Raw genomic sequence first — 20,572 nt, 5'->3', positions numbered from 1 at the left:
CACACACACACACACACACACACACACACACACACACACACACGTACACACGTACACACACACACACCAGCCTAAGATGCACATACACACACACAAACCAGAATACAAACATGGTAACACACACACACACACACACACACACACACACACACACACACACACACACACACACACACACACACACACACACACACACACACACACACACACACACACACACACACACACAAACCAGAATACATGATAACACAAACACACACACACACACACACTGCCATAAGTATAAACCAACACATTCTCACAAAAAACAGATGCAGAGCTGTCCTACACCCTGGCCTTTCCATACCAACCGGACCTACCTAGCAACCAAACCTGTAGTCCCTAGCAACCAGACCTCCCTAGCAACCAAACGTGTAGTTCATAGCAACAAGACCTCCCTAGCAACCACAACAGTAGAACTTAGCAAGCAGACCTCCCCAGCAACTACATTCGTAGTCAATATCAACCAGACCTCCCCAGCAACCAAACCTGTAGTCCATAGAAACCAGACATCCCTAGCAACCAAACGTTGTGACCAGTGCTTAATTTGTCAAGTGGGAGCTCCCGGAGCGCTGAGGACGAGTAGAAAAAAAGGGGGGGGGGGGGGGGGGGGGGGGCTCTGGTGGGCGCTTTCGAACAACCCACACTTATTTAGTCAACATCGCAAGAAATTAGCCTACTAAAGCCTTGTGAATGGGGATGTACCCAGAAAAAATAGTAAACATATGTTAGGTTGGAGAGACACACAGCCACACGTTATAAAGTTTACCGTTGTTTACTAACAGTTGAGGAATAATGTCATGCACTCGCAGGTGCATCATTGAGTCATTGTATTCTCAACACAACAAAATACACCAGGTCTTTGAAAATGGATCTCCGTCGCATCAAAAGATGAAAACAAATAGATAGGCTACCTCATAGATTATAGTAGGCCTAGTTAGAACAACAATCTGGCATGACAACTTGGCCACGTTAACAAATAGATACATATTATTAACCAGAACAATACCAGAATACCACAAAAACCATAATAATAATAAAGTTCATTTTGGCCTTCTTGCCCCTCTTCTCCGCAGCCACTTTCGCTAACTCCTCGCAGATTTATCACACATCACTCAACCGACTCGCGTCACTCCAAGTCCAACCTCTCTTGATGCACATCTGAACAAAACACACACATGCACACAGTATTAGCCCCTCACACACACACACTAACACACACACACACACACTAACACACACACACACTAACACACACACACACACACACACACACACACACACACACACACACACACACACACACACACACACACACACACACACACACACACACACACACACACACACACACACACACACACACATACACACACACACACACACATACTCCAGATCCAGCTGGCGGAGCGCACGTCAGAGCTCCCGGAGCGCGCGTCAGAGCTTCCGGAGCGCGCTCCCCCTTGCTCCCCCTCAAATTAAGCACTGGTTGTGACCATAATTAATAACAATATTAACAAATATTGACACTAAGATCACAATAAATACCAGAGTTCCAGTTTGGGATCCATTCAAGTGTAATATCAACAAGATATTAGCAGTATGAAGGCATTTCTTAGAAGCCTTCCTTTTTACTCTCTGATACCAGAGAGGTATTGGTTACGTGTTTCCTCTCACAGCATATATCTGCCACTGTGGATGCAAAGCTGGAAGGAAAGTGCACATCCGTCAAGTGGAGGAGGAGAATAGGTGTCAGCCGAATGTCACCACTATGTTGCTTTGGTGATTTAAGAGTTCTGGCGGGAGACGGTTACCTGTGCTGCCTGACATCCACCACCTGTTGGCCCTCCACACGGCTTCCTGGAAGAGGAACCAATCATCTGTAAGCTGCACCCTGGCCACGCCCCCTTACTAACCAATAGAGCAAACCCCCAGTCTCTGATTTGACGGTGGACCAGACTGTGGAGCACTGTGGAGTCCGAAGTGTAGATTTGAAGTTCAGAGCAGAGCAGGATTATAATTCAGTGTATGACATAGGCGATCACTTTAGCACCTCATACTGCCATCTAGTGTACCAGGGGTGAGGTGCACATGGATCACTTAATTTATTGTCAATCACATAAAGCCTGGATTCAAATTCACAAAGAGTTAGGAAAGGTCAACGTGGTTAATGGTTGCGTCGGTAACATTAAAAGAGTTTTGGTTGCCAGATAAGATAATCTGTTACATTAAAAGGGTTTGGGTTGCCAGATCAGATTATCAGTTACTGTATACGGTTGGGTTGCCAGATCAGATAATAATCAAGGAAATGAGTCTTGTACGTCACTGCTTCCTCCATCAAACAGAGGACTGAAAATCTGTAGAATCAGGAAAAGTCAAAAGTCTGTAATAAGTGAGTGCCAGGAAAAGAGAGAGAGATGAAGAGGGAGAGAGCAACATCACCCCCCCCCCCCCCCCCCCCCCACACACACACACACACACACACAGAGAGACAGAGAGATGAAGAGACATTTTTTGCAGTCATACAGGTTTCACTTTTTTGTATTGACATTGTTTCAAATACAATGTCATCTTTACTCTTTACTTTAAGTTATCTTTACGTAACTATATATATATATATATATTAATATATACATACAATTTAAATTAATTTGACATAATCTTATTTATATAGGTTTTTGAAACTATTGCAATGTTACACAGCTCTGTTTACACATTTCTTTGTTCTATAATATCTTTAATTCTAGAAACAGAGAGATGTGACTGTGCTTTGAAAGAGGGAGAGAGAGATGTGGGTGTGATAGAGAAAGAACAAGAGAGAGAGAGAGAGAGAGAGAGAGAGAGAGAGAGAGAGAGAGAGAGAGAGAGAGAGAGAGAGAGAGAGAGAGAGAGAGAGAGAGAGAGAGAGAGAGAGAGAGAGAGAGAGAGAGAGAGAGAAGGATGTGGGTGTTATGAGAGAGCAGTAGAGAGACAGAGAAAATGAGAGATGGACAGAGAATGATGTGGGTGTTTATAGAGAGAGAGCAGTAGATAGAGCAGGAGGAAAGACAACCTTTGACCAGGAGGTAAAGCATGACATCATCATGTTGAGAGTTATGTAAATGATAGCTGAGTTCCTTCACATCAGACATACCAGACTATTTGTAAAGCATGTTTAATGTTATCGTTCATGTCCATGGTGACCACTCTTATATTTATTATATAAACCATAACAGGAATGACAAGAATAATATATGCCAATATATATCTTGTAGTTATATGTTGATTTAATATTGTCGACTTGCAGTAAATTCTGATGTCATTACGGAGTAGGGATAGTGTACCAAGCACCTTCCTGCTAGGAGTCCAACACCCTTATCACTATACTACTAGTGTCTTATAGCTATCTGCCATAGCGGCCCGCAAAAAAACAATATGGTGTCATAATTAACCCTTTGTCTTCCAAGTAGGGTGTTTGTTTGAAGCCAGGCACCATCCTTCAGTGAGACATCAAAATAATCACTAGAGGACAAGTTTGTCTAAAGCATGCGCTAACGTAGTACAATAATAGCCTATTTACATTAGGACCCAAACAGGGAGGTTACTGGAAGCTCTGCTATTCCTGGCTCCTCGTGTGGCAAACATCTCGGATTGTTCTGGTCTGCTTTCTGCAGTCGGAATGAATGTTTGATTACACAAACACACCAGTCTGCTCTTCTTTTGTTAGTATTACTTCTGCTAACTAGCATTACTAGCCATGCTTGGTACTTCAAATTAGTACCAAGCTTCTAAGTAGCCTAAATAGCACCAAGCGGGAACTGCTAATTGGCAACAAGCTAGGTCTCGCTAGTCTCCACCAAGCTAGGAACCGCTGAGTGAAATCGGTTGTAGCAAAAACATTCCTGGACTTTAACCCCTAGGCAGCTTAAAAAATGACTTAATATTAAAATAGTCCCAGCAGTAATCTCTCCGCTGGGAGTTCAACTGTGACTCGGCAGACAGGAAGTGATGAGGCTGTGTAAGAGAAAGTGATGCACGAGTCAAGAGTTGATTACGCTGGTGTGATATTGTGATTGTCTCTGGGATTGCCGTGGGGACGCAGTTTCCCGGTACTCCCAGTACTACTGGGAACACTGGACTGTGGGAAGGGGGACCGGGGCTACCAGGGGGAGGCGGGGCTTAACAACACAGCGCCTAAACAACCGTAACTACGCAAATCTGACGATGATGACGATATGGTACCATTGGAAACTTGACGCAAGACTGTACTTTATTTTCATACCAATGTCTTTAGATATTTCAGATGTATTCGGAATAGGTAAGTCATCAATTTTATCAAAAGTGAATTTGGTTAAAACGTACAGATACAGGTCATTAAGGTGTGGGTATAATGGTAATAAAGGCACAGAATGGGGTTAGACAGTACAGATACATTTCATTAAGAAGCAGGTAGGGGTAAGGGGTCACCCTGCTCTAGGATGCCTAAAGGTTAGTCTGTGGATATTGGGGGTAAAAGACCCTGGCCACTAAACTCTGCTCTCCCTAATTTGTAATCTTGGACAACATTTTGAAAAAAGCTTTGCATTCTTGTTAAAAAAACTGGGAAATCTCAAATTTTTCGGAGATGTAAAATGGTGTTCAACAAATCCTTTTATAGTAGCAGGGGTTAACCATAAAACAACATCCTCCTGCTCAACAATGATAACATATCCTAACTATGCCCCCTCTCTCTCACTTTTCAAACTCTCTCACTATGCCCCCTCTCTCTCTCACTATGCCCCCTCTCTCTCACTATGCCCCCTCTCTCTCACTATGCCCCCTCTCTCTCTCACTATGCCAACTCCCTCCACCCATTCTCTCTCTCTCTCTCTCTCTCTCTCTCTCTCTCTCTCTCTCTCTCTCTCTCTCTCTCTCTCTCTCTCTCTCTCTCTCTCTCTCTCTCTCTCTCTCTCTCTCTCTCTCTCTCTCTCTCTCTCTCTCTCTCTCTCTCTCTCTCTCTCTCTCTCTGCAGAGAGAGATCAAAACCCAAACCGTTCCGATCCTCTCCCATCCCCACCCTTGTCTTGCAGACCAAGCGCCCCCCTCCTAAAAAGGCAGAAACATTCAGGCCGTGCGTTAACCCCTCACGGTAAGCGTGCTGTCCGGTACGCATTGCACTTAGGCTGCAGGATAGGTGCCTGCGTACCGCCATTACAGCTCTCTCTTCAGCACAGGGAACACACAGCTCTCACCCTGAATCACCAACACACTGCACCAACCCAGTGTTTACACACCAACGCTTTTACTGCAGTGGAGTGGTCCTACCTACTGATGGATGACCAAACCCCCCCCCCCCCCCGGGAACCCGTCCAGAAGAAGTCTTTACATTTTGCACTGGGAATGTTAAGTCGTATGTCATGTGTTTACAGCCTCAGTCTCACCATATGCACGTAATGTGATGGTTCCATGTCGAGTCAACTTTATTAGTTTGTTAGTCTCAAAGAGCTTCATAGAGGCCTTTGAGCCCTCCAGAGGACTTAAAAGAGAAACTCCTGAAATAGGGGAGAAACTTTGAGAAGGAACCCTCCTGGGATGAGAGGAGGGGGATGGGTGGTCCATAGACAGCTAATATACTATAAGTACTAACCAATTCATATTTCAACTTAGGGTGCATATTTATGAACCGTATTGATATTATTATAGATTGTCTGACCACACATTTCAGAGGACAGTGGCAGAATAAACAAGAGTGGTTGCCAGCCGGTGGGTACCGTCAAACTTTGACTTATTTAAACTCCCTGTATGGTCCAGTGAGGGCATCTCAGACAAGGAGGTTGTATGTAGTGTGTGTGTGTGTGTGTGTGTGTGTGTGTGTGTGTGTGTGTGTGTGTGTGTGTGTGTGTGTGTGTGTGTGTGTGTGTGTGTGTGTGTGACCCCCTCTCACTGTGTTTGCCCATAGAGTTTAGTCCCACCTACCTGTCTGACGAAGCTGGTGGTGGTGGTGTCAGAGGAGCTGCTCCCGTCCGAACCCTTACACCTCCCTCTCCTGTGACCCCCGCGAACCTGCGGCTTCACAGAAAGAAGAACAACACCGTTGGGCACTTGGTTGGTGAGTAAGCGTCAGCTAAATATGCAACACAGCTCTGAAATGATGCATCACATTGATTGATCACACACACAACAGTCAGACCCCAGGCTAACGAGGTGCGGAGCGGAGGAGTGTTATGTGCTGCTGTTGGCCACTACGAGACAATATAAATAAAATTCCTTTATTCCATCAGCTCTTCCTGGACCTTTGAGTATATTTAAGTTAAATTAAATTGGGTAAATAAAAAACGAGCTGTTACTTCTTCTAGCAGTTCTAGAGTTTAGAACAAAGTAACCAATAGAGGGTCTACACAATCCCCTCTTATGCCAACAACAATAACCCAATTATATACAGTAGCCTATCCATTATTCAGTCTATGTTTTACCGTTGGACACATTTGTTAGAATACAGACTACTTTATAGCGAGTTTCAGTTGGGTTTCAGTTTAAAACACAACCTTTGAATTGTCTGAACGTGTTCCGAGTCTACATTCCTGGGGAGGATGATGGTCAGGGTTCAGGGTCACGGTGCTCCGGACGTCAAACCATAAATAGGCAAAACAACTTGTAGGCAAACACAGCATAACACGTACACGCGTTTAAAATAGACTAAGCTAGTTTGTTGGTTTTATAATAATTGAAATATGATTCAAACTGGTAGATGAGTGAAAAGAGAGACCTGTAGTACAGAGGGGTGTTCACAGGGATCCAGGCGTCTGTCCAGCATCTGTCCTCGCGTCTTGGGAGGATTATGAACGACCATCGCCCCGTCTCAGCCGGTCCCCCGAAACGTCCACAACTCGGTTTGTAACACACACCGGATACCGACCAGTTTAAAAGTTATGAAAAACACATTATTGTAACCCGATCTACCGCGTCGGCGGGTCTAGATCGACATGTCTTGTATAAAGACCGGTACGCTGTACAAAACGAGATGAGCTTCAGTCTCACAGACCTGGCGCGCAATCTCCCAGTTTGGATCAGTAGACGATGAGTCCATTCGGGGAGGAGGGGCGACTCATGAGAAAGTGATTTTCCTGCCCCGCTCTGCTCCTGGTGATATGAAGCCGGTGATGTCCTAGCCTGAGTGTGCAGCCAGCCGGTACCGTGTAGGAGGCGCACTGAACCACCTGAGAATGGGTCAACACCTCCACCATCTCCATCCATACCCACCTCCGCATTCTCCAGACTACTCCAACCGCTCTGTCAGGGAAACGTCGAACCGCTTTAAAGTCGAATGTATTATAGACGAGAGCGATGAGAGTCTATGCTTTAGGTTGTGTGATATAACGTTAGCCCCACTGGTTGTGCCCATACCAAAATAAGTGGTCAGAGATCGTTACGATTTTTTTTCAAACATAATAATATGAGATCAACAACGTCTGGGTTCAAACTTCTTTAACCGATAGGCTACTGTAGACTATAAAACGTTACAGTCTATTACTGCCCTCTAGTGTAAATACCTTAAGACAGTTTGACAATACAGAGACAGGTGATCTAGTAAACTATAGTCTGTGTTTGGGAAGCACTGCGTTGTGGTTGGATAGCCACCAGACTACCATCTATCCAATCAGGCTTCCTATACTAACCTTCGTGCCCCCTGGACCTCCAAGAGGTTGGTGCGTGACCGATTGCAACAGGTGTTGATTTTGGTGTTTTAATATGTTGATCATTAGACAGACAATAAACGATTAATTTGAGAGAAATATTTCAGCATATCATTTTAGTTCATTCTCTCGCTCGCCCCCTCCATCTCTCTCCACACACCTACTCTCTCTACCTCGCGGCCCGACTCTGCCTCCTCTGCCCTGTGAAGAGTAAAGAAAGGGAGACTGAAACAGGAATAAAGAGAGAGGACTTGGGTGAGAGAGAAAACACAGTGATAGAAACAGAGAAAACTAGTGAGCAACAGACAGAAAACCGAGAAGAGAGGTGTGTGGGCAGCTTGGTTCTGTTCGGTTCAGATTAGTCATCTGTGAGAGTAGGGGTAGGAGGAGGAGTGGGAGGGGAGGAGGAAGAGGAGGAGGGGAGGAGGTGAAGAGGGAAGAGGAGTAGAGGAGGAGGGGAGGAGGAGAAGGGAGGCGTGCCCCGGTACCTGACCTGGAGTAGGGGGACTGGAGGGAACTGAGTGGTACTCCATCGTTGGGGTTCCTTCATGTCTGACCTCTCCTGTTTTCTTGGCAATGCCTCACGTTTCACATCAGAGAATACCCGACAGTACCTCTATAATACTTAGCAAAGTACCTGTTCCCTCCAGAATCTACTTTTCAGAACAAAGGCAGGTCAAACTGTTGAAAATACACATTTAATTGATTCTCAGAACAAACTGGCAAACATATGGATCCAATATTCTTCCATGTATCTGAGGCACTTCATAAAACTGCAACCCAACATATATAAATAGATAGAGATGTAAAATATCATTCTAGATCTATCTACTGGTTTCGGTAGCCACAAAATAAGAAACTAAATTTAGAAAAGCAAAAATCCTTTTTTTAGATTATCCCAACATTTGTTTAGTTCTGCATATTCTGTTTACATGTTCTGATGTGTGTAGGTGTATTTGTAGGAAGGAGAAACGTTGAGTGTGTGTGTGTTAGACAGTATGTGTGTGTGTGTGTGTGTGTGTGTGTGTGTGTGTGTGTGTGTGTGTGTGTGTGTGTGTGTGTGTGTGTGTGTGTGTGTGTGTGTGTGTGTGTGTGTGCAAGGACAATGTCCTTGCAGTCAAACGATGTGTCCATTGAACAGAGGACGCAATGTTTGTGTCCTTCTTTAATTTGACCTGATAAACTGTGTGTGTGTGTGTGTGTGTGTGTGTGTGTGTGTGTGTGTGTGTGTGTGTGTGTGTGTGTGTGTGTGTGTGTGTGTGTGTGTGTGTGTGTGTGTGTGTGTGTGTGTGTGTGTGTGTGTGTGTGTGTGTTAGAAGGAGAGCTGGTGTTCGTACAGGGCCAGGAGGAGCAGGCAGCCCCAGCCCAACAGGAGTCCTGCGTTCTGCATGAGGAACTGGAGCCCTGGGCGCTCGCTCCTTGCCCGGTTCATCTCAGGAAGCTGGGGAGGAGGTGGGAGGAGGGGGAGGAGGTGGGAGGAGGTGGGAGGAGGGGGAGGAGGTGGGAGGAAGGGGAGGAGGGGGAGGAGGGGGAGGAGGTGGGAGGAGGGGGAGGAGGTGGAGGAGGGGGAGGGGGGAGGAGGGTTGGTCAACTCTTAAGCTCTGCAACCCAGAGGTCCCCACCTGTTGGTCGGGACCCAAATGGGGCGGACTGATATGCAAATAGTGTTGTAGGAGATTGCAATTACATTTGAATTAATTCTCTGAACTAATCAGGGAAGAACCCTTATTGGTAAGAAATGAGCATCAGATATATCAGAACATCTGATATAGGCACAGTGTATTTCAGTTGCTAATCTTTGATAGCTATGGCTATTCCATTTCAAACAAATTACACTCATAATAGCTCTTAAATATTACCTCGAGGGCACAGATTATTGACATTTAACAAAAAAATACTATAATAATATTTTCTAACCGGGTATTTCTGATATTAGAGCTACTCTGTCCAGTTGTTCAATTTTGAACTATGTCAAGCAGCACAATTTTGATTAAATGTTTTGAATAACATCCGCCAAACTTGAAAGTCCCTCTAAATAAAATGTCGATCACCGCTCCTCTTAAAAACCACTGAGCACAGCGTGTTGCCCTTTTTTTCATCTTTGTTAATGCAGATCCAAAATGGCGGCTGCTGCTCACCATCTCCACCAGCGAGAGGTAGAGGAAGATGCCGGCGGTGACGCTGAAGATCCAATGCTGCACCGTGGTCTCCGTGGAGACGAACAGGCCGATGTAGAGGCCCAGGAAGGCAGTGAGGGCGCTCAGGAAGTTCATCAGCACCGCCGTCTTCACCGACAGCCCGGCGTTCAGCAGCACCGCAAAGTCTCCTGGGAAATATAATGACACCATAGTGGACCACTCAGAGTGACCACACAATGTCTCATTCATTACTTCCCCTATAATCTCATGTCTCATTCTGACTAGTGTATTGCTCATTCGAAACGAGCCGATTGCTTGGCCTTCGGTGAGGCTGCTTGCGGCTTTCTCGACAACCGATCATCCAAACACGCACGAACCCACACACACACACACACACACACACACACACACACACACACACACACACACACACATAATCTCCTCTCATTATAGTTAGATGTCTCATTCGTATCATCAATTTGAATAACTTGTGCTAGGCTAACAAGCATGACCCTCTCATGCATCTCGACAGAGGATGCCAACAGTAGCTATGCTAGTCCCCCTCACCACTCTCATGGGGATTCTAATAGAAGCTATGTTAGACCTCTCACCCTTCTCGTGGGGGACTCTTAATGGTAGCTATGCTAGTCCTCAACACCCATCTTGTGGGGTACTATAAAAGTAGCTACGCTATCCCCCTCAGAAGTAGAGCTTGATGCTAGCAGTGGCTATATCATTCCTCTCACCAATCTCAGTAGCTGTGCTAACCCTCTCACCCATCTTGTGGGGATGTGAGCAGTAGCTGTTCTAACCCTCTCACCCATCTGGTGGGGATGTGAGCAGTAGCTGTGCTAACCCTCTCACCCATCTGGTGGGGATGTGAGCAGTAGCTGTGCTAACCCTCTCACCCATCTTGTGGGGATGTGAGCAGTAGCTGTGCTAACCCTCTCACCCATCTGGAGGGGATGTGAGCAGTAGCTGTGACAGTGCTAACCCTCTCACCCAGCTGGTGGGGATGTGAGCAGTAGCAGTGACGGTGCTAACCCTCTCACCCATCTGGAGGGGATGTGAGCAGTAGCTGTGCTAACCCTCTCACCCATCTGGAGGGGATGTGAGCAGTAGCTGTGCTAACCCTCTCACCCATCTGGAGGGGATGTGAGCAGTAGCTGTTCTAACCCTCTCACCCAGCTGGTGGGGATGTGAGCAGTAGCTGTGCTAACCCTCTCACCCATCTGGTGGGGATGTGAGCAGTAGCTGTGCTAACCCTCTCACCCATCTGGAGGGGATGTGAGCAGTAGCTCTGCTAACCCTCTCACCCATCTGGAGGGGATGTGAGCAGTAGCTGTTCTAACCCTCTCACCCATCTGGAGGGGATGTGAGCAGTAGCTGTGCTAACCCTCTCACCCATCTTGTGGGGATGTGAGCAGTAGCTGTGCTAACCCTCTCACCCATCTCGTGGGGGATTTCATGGCAGAGGATGGCCACGGTGGTTGCCATGCCGCTCTCGGCGGAGGAGGAGAAGGCGGCGCCGACGACCAGACCATCGGCAAAGTTATGAAGGCTGTCGCCCACGACGACCATGACGGCAAGCAGCGGCACCGGGCGCCCTGGGGGGGGGGGGGGGGGGAGACGAAAGAACTCAGAGACCCGCTGCGTTTCCTGGAAGGCCATTCATAGAGCCAGACAAACGGCAGTGTTCACTTACTAGAGTGATTACTTCACACACAAGTGTTGGCTCTGTGCGTGTGTGTGTGTGTGTGTGTGTGTGTGTGTGTGTGTGTGTGTGTGTGTGTGTGTGTGTGTGTTCGGTCTTACTTTGAGGAGGCAGCCTGCTTGGCTCTGTTTGTTCGGTGGTGTCTGTACTTTCTTCTACAGTTCCCTGTTGAGGACAAATAGTACTCAAGACAAGGCTGAGAGATGATGCAGAGAAACAAAAGCAAATGTCAGACATGGATTTGTATCCTCGATAGCCCAAACAAAATCCAGATGAAATCTCTGTCTGACTCTCAATAAACGTAACATTTAATGATGACAGAGTGTATTCTGGAATGTATGACAAGTGCATTCTGCCAGATGAGACTGCCGCGTCTCTTCAGCTTGCTTGGTCTACTATATTATTATTCAGGTTGATTCACCCCCACTCTCAATGTTCTCCGTTCCTCCCACACCAGCATTCATATCCACTTACATAACAACAACACAGCGGTCCAACCTGAGACAACATTATGTACTGTAGGAATGCAGTCCTTACACCTCAGTGGTTACCGTATGGTTGGACATTTTGATGAAGTGCATTTTATTGATAACGAGTTCTTCATTATTAATGAGAAATAAGGGAAAATGCTTGATTCAAAATAGAAAAATAATATTACAAAATAGAGGAGAGTAAAGGAAACATTTAGGGTCCAAATAACTTGAAAGAATTCGGATCAATCATTTCCGATCCTGCTACTGCTCCCCCCCAAGAGTTCAATCAGTCAAAGCATCCGTTCTAAAACTCTCTGTCCCGCTGAGTCCTGAGTGCTTGTGTTGCACAGGAAACCCAGAGGGACAACGGGCTCACCAGCTGCATGGTGGAGATGGACTTGTCCCTCTCTGATTGCTCGTTGCAGTTCAGCTCCAGAGGCCTGTCGTGTGAATGGCCCTGAAGGAGGGAAAAAACTAGCGTCTGAGATCCAGAGGCCAAATGGTTTGGCTGGCAAAATCCAGCGCAGAAATCATTACTGGTAATGAAATATCTCTAAAAATCGAAATTCTGTAGTTTCCGGCTATGTTACACATCTCTTGACATGTCTTACTATTTGAAGTATTAAGATAGTGTGTTTTACACATCATTACATTTATTGAAAAAAATCAAGTGAAAGACTAGTTATACTATACTACATGGGCCTCTCTACGCCGGTGATGTGTCATACAATTGATTATAATATAGAGGCTCCTCCACAACTTGTCGATTATCAATGAACCGGAAATCGTTGATAAAGCATGCTTTCCGCATTGTTTTTACTTTAACCAATGCGAATGGCTTCTGTGGACCCCAGGGGTTGCAGAGACCTTTGGTGTGTACCACTTGGCCTTCAGGTGTATAAAAAGCACAAGGAACTCTCACATGTCCGTGAGATGGAACCAGGACGGAGAAGAGTTTCTCCAGCAGGAAGAAACCATAGATTCCAGCGATGACCCCCAGAACTTTCCAGAGGTACTCCTTCCCCTCCTCAGCTCCATGACCGTGACCACCATGCACTCCAAGGACCTCCAGCGACATGTGAGGATCAGACATGTTGGAATCAAACATGTTAGGATCAGACATGATACTCAGCTCTCGAGCTGGTCGAGGAGGATGTTTTTCAAAGTAAAAGCCCTCCCCGGTACTTAAGAGTCTAAACATCTGGATTGTTGTTCAGCACCATCACAGACGTCGACCTGGTTTGTGAAATCATATGACTTTATGACTTTAAGAACGTGATTACTTATTATGTCATGGCGTGTACAGCTGCAAATAGATTGAATTATCTACTGATGATTCAAATTATGCCTTTGCAACCTTATATATAGCCGGATGTTGATAACAACAAACCTGTACCTTAACTTCGGGACCAAATCATTTGCTCCTTAAATTATTAACCCTAACTATCCACCCCCTTACCTTAATTTGACCCAAATTGAATAATTTTTTTCTTTATTCTAAATGCTAAATGTTATCCTTCCTATTTCTGATACCAAAACAAAACTTTTCCTGGAGTAATTAGCGGAAACTAGCACCAGAAAAGCCCATCTGATTCGGACCCTGATTGTCCCCCTCTGAAGAACAGCGCCCTCTACCTGTGGGATGAGGTGCAGCAGGGCGTCCCCAGACAGCGTGCCCACAGCTAGGCCTACAAACAGCTGCAGCAGTAGCTGGTAGGTCTGCTGGCAGGAGCTGAAGGAGATCAGGCAGATACCAAACATGGAGCCCAGCGTGATGAGCAGAACGGCCGCGGTACTGTAGCCATACTCTGGTGGGGGGGTGGGGGGGGGGGGAAGAGAGAGAGAGAGAGAGAGAGAGATTGGTTAAAGTTAAGATTAGTTAAAAGGGAGTTCAGTAGTTAATAACAAGCTAGTTAACACTCCTAAAATGTGTTATTAAGTTGGCTGGTTGGTTGGTTAATTATTTACTATACTGTTGGTATTGGTCGGTCAGAAGGACAATTCCATCAGTCAGTCTAGTTTGTTAGTATAGTAGGTATAATTAGTATAGTTTTTTTGATGGTTAGTTAGTTACTTAGTTAGTTCTTCAATTACTAAGTTAGGAGGTCAAAGGACTTACTCTCCATGGCAGTGGGCGGAGCTGCTCTGGACGCATGCTCTGAAGACTGACAGGCGTTTCCTAGCAACTGCTGGATGATGGCCGGACATATATGGCTGAAGCTGTCTTTTGAGATCGGCGAACGAGAATCCATGGCAAAAATATCCACCAGCTGATAGGCCGAAAAGCATGACTATAAAGATAATAAAGAAAGAAACATGAATCGTAGTAAGGAATAGTGAATCGAACATGAAAAGTAGCAATATTATATTTTCTACAGTTTATTCTAAATATCTGCCTCACCGCTGTCCAGTCTGCAGCGGTTATAGTCTGATGGCTGAATTCTTCATGGTGAGGCCCCGCCTTTTCCTGGGAGGAGCCTGTTAGGCCCCGACTCTTTCTAGCATTGGTGTGGTTAGCTCCTCCTCCTCCCACTCCTAGTTGGTGAAGCAGGTCCTCCAATTCTAAACAAAGACAGGGGAACAGGTGCTTTAGTCATTCCTAGCACACCGTACTAAACACCTCATACAAACCCTTTAAAACGTCATTCTACCTCTACTGTTTTCGTTATTTGACTCGCCAGGAGCAACTTTTCTTTAAAACTGTGGTGTTCTGCAGTGTAAAAACCTTGCTCGTTGTGGGCCCTTAGTTGTCTTTAGCCATGACTTGCTCTACCTCATCCTTTAAGGGACAAAATGCTTTGACTACAAACCACAAGGCTGTCTCTTTGTTCTGACCTTACCCACAAGGTGGAGGTCCGTGGTGCAGTTGAGAGCCTGGAAGATGTAGTCGGTGAAGAAGGCAGGCGGCGGGAGGTCTGTCCGGCTGAAACAGTCGCCCAGCAGTAGGTGGGTCAAGATGGCGGCCGCCAGCCGGGACACCGAGGAAGAGGAAGCGAGACCCAAGACCTCCTCCTTTCCTCCAGCCTCTTCCATCAGGTGACCGGCGTCAACACACTACCGGGAGTCAGGAGTCAAACCATCACAAGGACTCCTCTTACCATCCTGCCTCACTGATTTAACTTTAACAACGCAAATAATTGACACCTTAAGCATTTGAGAATGAGCAAAGTAAACTAAAACAGAATTATCTAAACTACTATTAGAAATAAAAGCCGTGAGATTGGAAAAATCTATTCCAAAATCATGAAATTTGAGTGCTATGTTCCCCAATGGCTATTTGGCTATGCAGGTGATCAATTACTGTACACTCTGTACAGTACACTCACGGGGGACTAGTATGAGGGGCCCCTAAGGGGCCCCTCACACTAGGGCCACGGCCCCGTGCCCAAGCTCATTTGCATACTAAAGTCTAGAACGTTTGGCTAGTGTGACCAAATGACCACGCCATCCGTATTCCAGCACGGAACAGCCCCTTGGCCACGGCACACTTGGGAGAGGTGTGCCGTGCCAAAGTGCAGATGCTAATGAGATGACACGCGCACACGCGCGGATACGCAACGTGAGCTGGATGGCGTAGTCCTTGTGCGACCCTCCTTTCTTTATAGGTCCATGCCCTTCTTCCCCACAACAATCATTTTAAACAATGGCGGCAAGAGGTTCACGAGTGGGTTTACGTTGGTGCGATAGTGAAGTCAAGTGTTTACTTGAAATTTGGGCCGACGACAGCATTCACGTTGTTGTTCTCCATTGTTGTTATTGTGGCGAGGACGCTTGGTGGTGACGTATTTATCGTATTACGACGTGTATGTATGAATGTATGTATGAAGGAGCAATCGTGCCCAGGCCACGGCCTTTGGGAGCAGTGTGACCACGGGCCAGCGGGGGGAATTGTGCTGAATCTTCCTGCAGCACGGAACAGGCAAACCCAGGCCCTTAGACTGAATGTCTCTCTCTTATTCTCCAGCAGTATTTTGATGATCTCTACATCACATAACACTAACAACCGTACATGTTCCATGCATCCACACACTGCACTCCACCGCTGATGTCACAGGCACTCTTCATTGGAACCTTGAGTAAAGTCCTCTTTAGTTTAATAAAAAAACTCTTGATTTACAGATTATAAGCACGCAAGGCGCCCTTGTTGTTGCAGTGGGGGCCTTTTTACCAATAGTTTGAAAATAGCTAGAGATGTCCCACCTGTGTGCGAGGAGAAGCTGGTTGGTAGTTCTGGTTGATGACCTTGAGGATGCTGCGGACCTCCGCGGTGGACAGGAGGTGCGGGTCCTCCTGATCAGGGCTCAGGTTGGCGAGGGCCAGGACGTAGAAGGAGAAGTCTGGGGGAGGTGCGGCGGAGAGTGAGGACGAGGAGGACGCGGTGTTGGAGACGCACAGGTCGGCCATGTGGATGATGTAATAGAGTGTCACCGTGGCGACGCGGGCGTAGTTCTCCTCCCCGATGTACACCTCCCCGTCGTCCTCCAGGGCGGAGAGGACCACGGCAGGCCTCAGGCACTGGAGGAGGAGGAGGAAGTGGTGAAGGTCAAGGAGGAGGAGGAGGAGGAGGAGGAGGAGGAGAAAAAGAAATGTTTTAGGGCAGCAACACAAAACTATAGAGACAAGCCACAAAACAAGAGTGGCCCGACAACAAGCTGGAGTAGGCCCAGTTCCTTCAACTCATGTCAACTTTATTTTGAAAACTCTTCATCAATTCTGCAGTCTCAGAGGACTGGCATACTTTACAAAACTTTGTCCCAAAACCGGATACAAAGAGGATAAAGCAGGGAAATTAGCGTTCATCTCAACACAAAGTTGTTCAGACCACAAAATGTCACCGCTAATCGCGAACGAGTGTGCTGAATAAACAGATGGAAGCTATGCTGAGTGCCTGCAAAGTGTATTACGCCAAGTAGAGGGAGAAGTCTAAAGCCACTCAGCATGAGTGGCCCATGAAAGGTCAAAGTTGGAGGCCATAAGCCTCCACATACAGCCACATTCCAGCCACTAAACGCTAGTTTGCCAGGCAAACAAATAAAAAAGAAACCACAATATTACCCGGACGGAAACAACAACCACAACAGGAACAGGAAAAGGAACAGCATTGTTTTGTGATTAAACAGATACTTTTATTAGGTAATTTGATAAATTCACAGATGAATCTCTGAGTAAAAAGTAAAGAAATAAATCGGAGTAGAAAATTTTAAATCCCCAAGGCTTGTAATGAGAAAATCAATTAAATCATCAGGCCCAGTATGCGGATAGAGTCAAAGTTATGACTCACTTCCTGACCCTGAACTGGTCTGTACTGGAGCAGGTGTGTGTCACCCCAGCAACGCCGCAACACCTCGCAGCAGTGGCTCAACGGAAAACCTTACGATCAGAAGACTAACGCTCTCACGCCATGCTCAACGACAGCAGCCAGTCGGCCAGGCCTGTCGTTGCCTTCTCAGGGCAGGGAGGTTAAAGCTCTTTTAGGGTGTTTTTAGGGCAGGATGGTGCAGTGGGTAGGTGATCAATACCTGGTCGCAGCCGTCCTGGGCGCCACCCATCAGTTCCCCGCAGTGCACGGCCCGTAGCGCCCTGCCGGAGAGCACGCCGAGCTGGGCCTTCTGGAGCTGAGGAGGTCCTCCCCCGGGGTCCGACAGACCCAAGGTGCCCAGAGCCTCCTGCAGATAACCACGCTCTTCACCTTCGACCCCCGGCGCCGTCTCTAGCAGACAGACCACCAGCAACAGCACGTGGATCGCTTCCCTCCTGGCGGGTCTCATTTCTCCTCCTCTCTCCTGGTCGCTGGCCTCCAACGCCCAGGTCCCCCTGTAGCCCGGACACCGTCTGACCTTGGCCTGCACCACAGCTCCCCTCGCTGGGGAGACGCTGCACCTCCGCGGGGCCTGGGGGAGAACCGGAGGTACAGGAGAGGAGTCCACTGTACAGAACACAACAGTGAGTTGTGGAAGAAGAGGAGGACTAGGAGAAGGAGGAGGTGGCATCCATAATGAGCCGCGAGGGGGGCCAGGCACGGCACCTTTCACCCCCAGCTCGCCCCCAGAATGGTGGGACGGCCGGGCAGTGGCTGGGGCCCCTCTGACCACAACAAGAGGATTAGTGCAAGGAAGTGAGAGGGAACAGAGAAGGGGGGTGGGGAGGGGGTCGGACTGGAGAGAAACTAATTAATGTTGTATGAAGTATAGAGGAGAGCAGAGTGCGAATGCGCCGGCATGGTCCCCTCACAGTAAAGTAGCAGGTTGGTAAACCTCCAAACCTCCAACCTTTAGGACAAAAGGTTGTTGTTTATGAGCAGCCCGCAGAGAGAGGTTTATGGGTTTTAACCATAGACTGTCTTGTTGTAGTCAGTCCTAACACACTTTACACACTTAAAAAACAAGGTTTTCTGAGTGGTAGTGACTCACATTCTGCTGCATGTTCTGTATGAGGAGCTTGAACTCTATGAGTAACATCATGGTGACACAGTGCTGGTTGGCACCAGTAGATAATCTGTTCTCAGTGATTGTCTGAGTCAGCCCTCCGCCCTGCCAACGGTAGCTGTTCGCTCTGTGTCTGCCCCCACATCCAGCCTACGGCTCCACACACACCATTACAAACGACCCAGCCAGGAGAGAAATACCACAGCATAGCAGGCCAGGCCTACCGTAGTCGTTGTCGTTGTTGCCGACCAGAGCAGGCGCCTCTGTTCCTCGGGGGAGAAGAGAGGAGGGAGGGTTTGTTGTGGGCAGCCTTCTTATGAGAAAGTAAAGAAACGCTGGAAGCTCAGGAGGCTTAAAGTCCAACTCTCTGCTGTTGCCATGGAGAATTCTGCCTCCTTTCCAACAATGAGGGATGAGGGAGCACATGGTCGGAGCAGGGGAGGGCGCCAGAGGAGTGGCTATTCACGATCTCCGGGCCATGCCTCACCCTTTACTGCTCCAACGACGATGGCTCCGGTCCTGGAACATAGGTCTGAGGAAACCCACTACGTTGTGGGCAATGAAGGAACTAAACCGTTGTCGGACCATATATGGGGTAGGTAACCCATAAACCTAACCAATGTTATCTCTTACCTAAACCCTAAACCCTTACCATCTCTGACAGCTTGACAAAACCATCTCTAACCAAAACTAACTATCACCCTAAACCTAAATGAACCATCGCTACCTGACCATAACCATTTCTAACATAATATCTAAACTAAACCATTCCTAACTTAATACCTTAACTTAACCATTTCTAACATTATACCTAAACGAAACCATCCCTAAACGAATAAACTGAACGATCTTAAACTAACACCTACGCTACACTACAGTAACACAAGATGATTGTAGAACATAAAAATATAATAGGAGAATACAACAGCTGCTATCGGTTCATATAAATACATATATACATATTATATATGAACACTCATTACTTAATAAAGAGTATTTCTATGTTTAATCACATCCCTCCAACAACAGGAGATCTCAATTACAGAGACCTCTAGGGGGCAATATGTTCCTAATTTAACAGGGCTTTCCAGGGAAGGACAGTCAGAATTAGAGTTACCCTATAGCCATCACATCCAGCCTGTTGGGCTGCCAAATGCCTTTTGTTTGATATAAAAACATATTTATCATAGGTGCCCCATTATGCAGCCCCTCCATTGTTAGATACTGAAAAATGCAAAATGGTGTTTTGCTAAAGAAGAAAAGAAATGCATGATACTATAGAGAACAAATAACACAGTGAGTGACTGAATAAAAAAAAGTTGCCTATTTAGTTTGTAGAACAGAAGCAACAGTAAAATAATACGCAGGGATCGCAAATTGCAGACTGAAAACCTTATTTGTAACAACATCAATGGCAAAGAACTATCGCACAGATCAGCACCGCTGCTGGAAAAGGTCTAAATCCTAAAACTACTAAATCCTCCCAGTTAAAACTCTCTCACCGTTTTATTCGACTTTCATCTCTGAGGTTTCTCCCGTCTATGTCTGTTCCATGTCTCTGAAAGGGAAACGGAGAAGAAATGAACCTCATCACCATTTCGGGCAGATTTTACACAGACTAAATTCTTAAGGTTTCATTCAAGTAGTCCAAAACCTTCAGTTGGTTTTCTGTCTAGAACTACCAAGAGATGCTTACTAAGAGTCAGCGTTGACTACAATCTCTATTGGTTCTCTCTTTGGTGATGGGGCGGAAATTTTGTTCATGATTTCATACACATGATCAGGGAGTGACTGAGCGGTACAGAAGATGCAAGACAACGTTTAGTTATTTTGGTTAATTAACCTCAACTCAACTTATGTACAATTATCTGGTGCCCAAAGGGGAGGAACATGAGAGAGAGAGAGAGAGAGAGAGAGAGAGAGAGAGAGAGAGAGAGAGAGAGAGAGAGAGAGAGAGAGAGAGAGAGAGAGAGAGAGATGTGATGAGTGGGAGAGAGAGAGAGAGAGGGAGAGAGAGAGGACCACCTTATTAGGCCAATATTGGTCCGTATTGCTATTTTAGTTCTAGCTTCTTCAAAGGATAAAGCAACATATATTCTGATCGCTGATAAGAGGGATATTCGTAAGGTTT

The 20,572-nt window shown here is 46.5% G+C and overlaps 2 protein-coding genes and 1 long non-coding RNA gene across 4 annotated transcripts in view; 1 reads left to right on the top strand and 2 right to left on the bottom strand.

Moving 5' to 3' along the window:
• Positions 1-8,230, bottom strand: part of cacnb2a (calcium channel, voltage-dependent, beta 2a) — a 68,116-nt gene extending 59,886 nt beyond the window's left edge. Inside the window, exons 1-2 of one of the 2 annotated variants that reach the window (XM_030348798.1) lie at positions 6,764-8,230; positions 5,974-6,066 (exon numbers count right to left, since the gene is read on the bottom strand). In XM_030348798.1, coding sequence (XP_030204658.1) covers positions 5,974-6,066; positions 6,764-6,847 — 177 coding nt within the window. In that variant the 5' untranslated portion in view covers positions 6,848-8,230. The remainder of the gene's footprint in view (positions 1-5,973; positions 6,067-6,763) is intronic. The other variant, XM_030348799.1, reaches the window with a different exon arrangement.
• LOC115537177 (uncharacterized) lies at positions 5,971-9,941 on the top strand. The gene is made up of 3 exons (XR_003974778.1): positions 5,971-6,106; positions 9,008-9,143; positions 9,805-9,941. It is a non-coding gene; the product is annotated as an uncharacterized LOC115537177 (long non-coding RNA).
• LOC115537112 (zinc transporter ZIP12) lies at positions 8,371-19,332 on the bottom strand. Its single transcript, XM_030348789.1, has 13 exons — positions 18,666-19,332; positions 17,536-17,942; positions 16,217-16,531; positions 14,857-15,070; positions 14,418-14,578; positions 14,136-14,307; positions 13,652-13,824; positions 12,939-13,082; positions 12,393-12,473; positions 11,645-11,708; positions 11,278-11,436; positions 9,830-10,017; positions 8,371-9,132 (listed from the first exon to the last, which is right to left on the bottom strand). Exons 1-13 carry the CDS (start codon positions 18,865-18,867, stop codon positions 9,004-9,006), a joined length of 2,409 nt encoding a protein of 802 aa, XP_030204649.1. The 5' UTR covers positions 18,868-19,332; the 3' UTR covers positions 8,371-9,003.
• Between the last annotated feature and the right edge of the window lie 1,240 nt (positions 19,333-20,572).

This window comes from Gadus morhua, chromosome 23 (genome assembly GCF_902167405.1).
Source record: "Gadus morhua chromosome 23, gadMor3.0, whole genome shotgun sequence".
NCBI lineage: Eukaryota > Metazoa > Chordata > Actinopteri > Gadiformes > Gadidae > Gadus > Gadus morhua.
The sequence above is the reverse complement of the archived record's forward strand: the minus strand, read 5'-3'. Positions and strand labels throughout refer to the sequence as shown.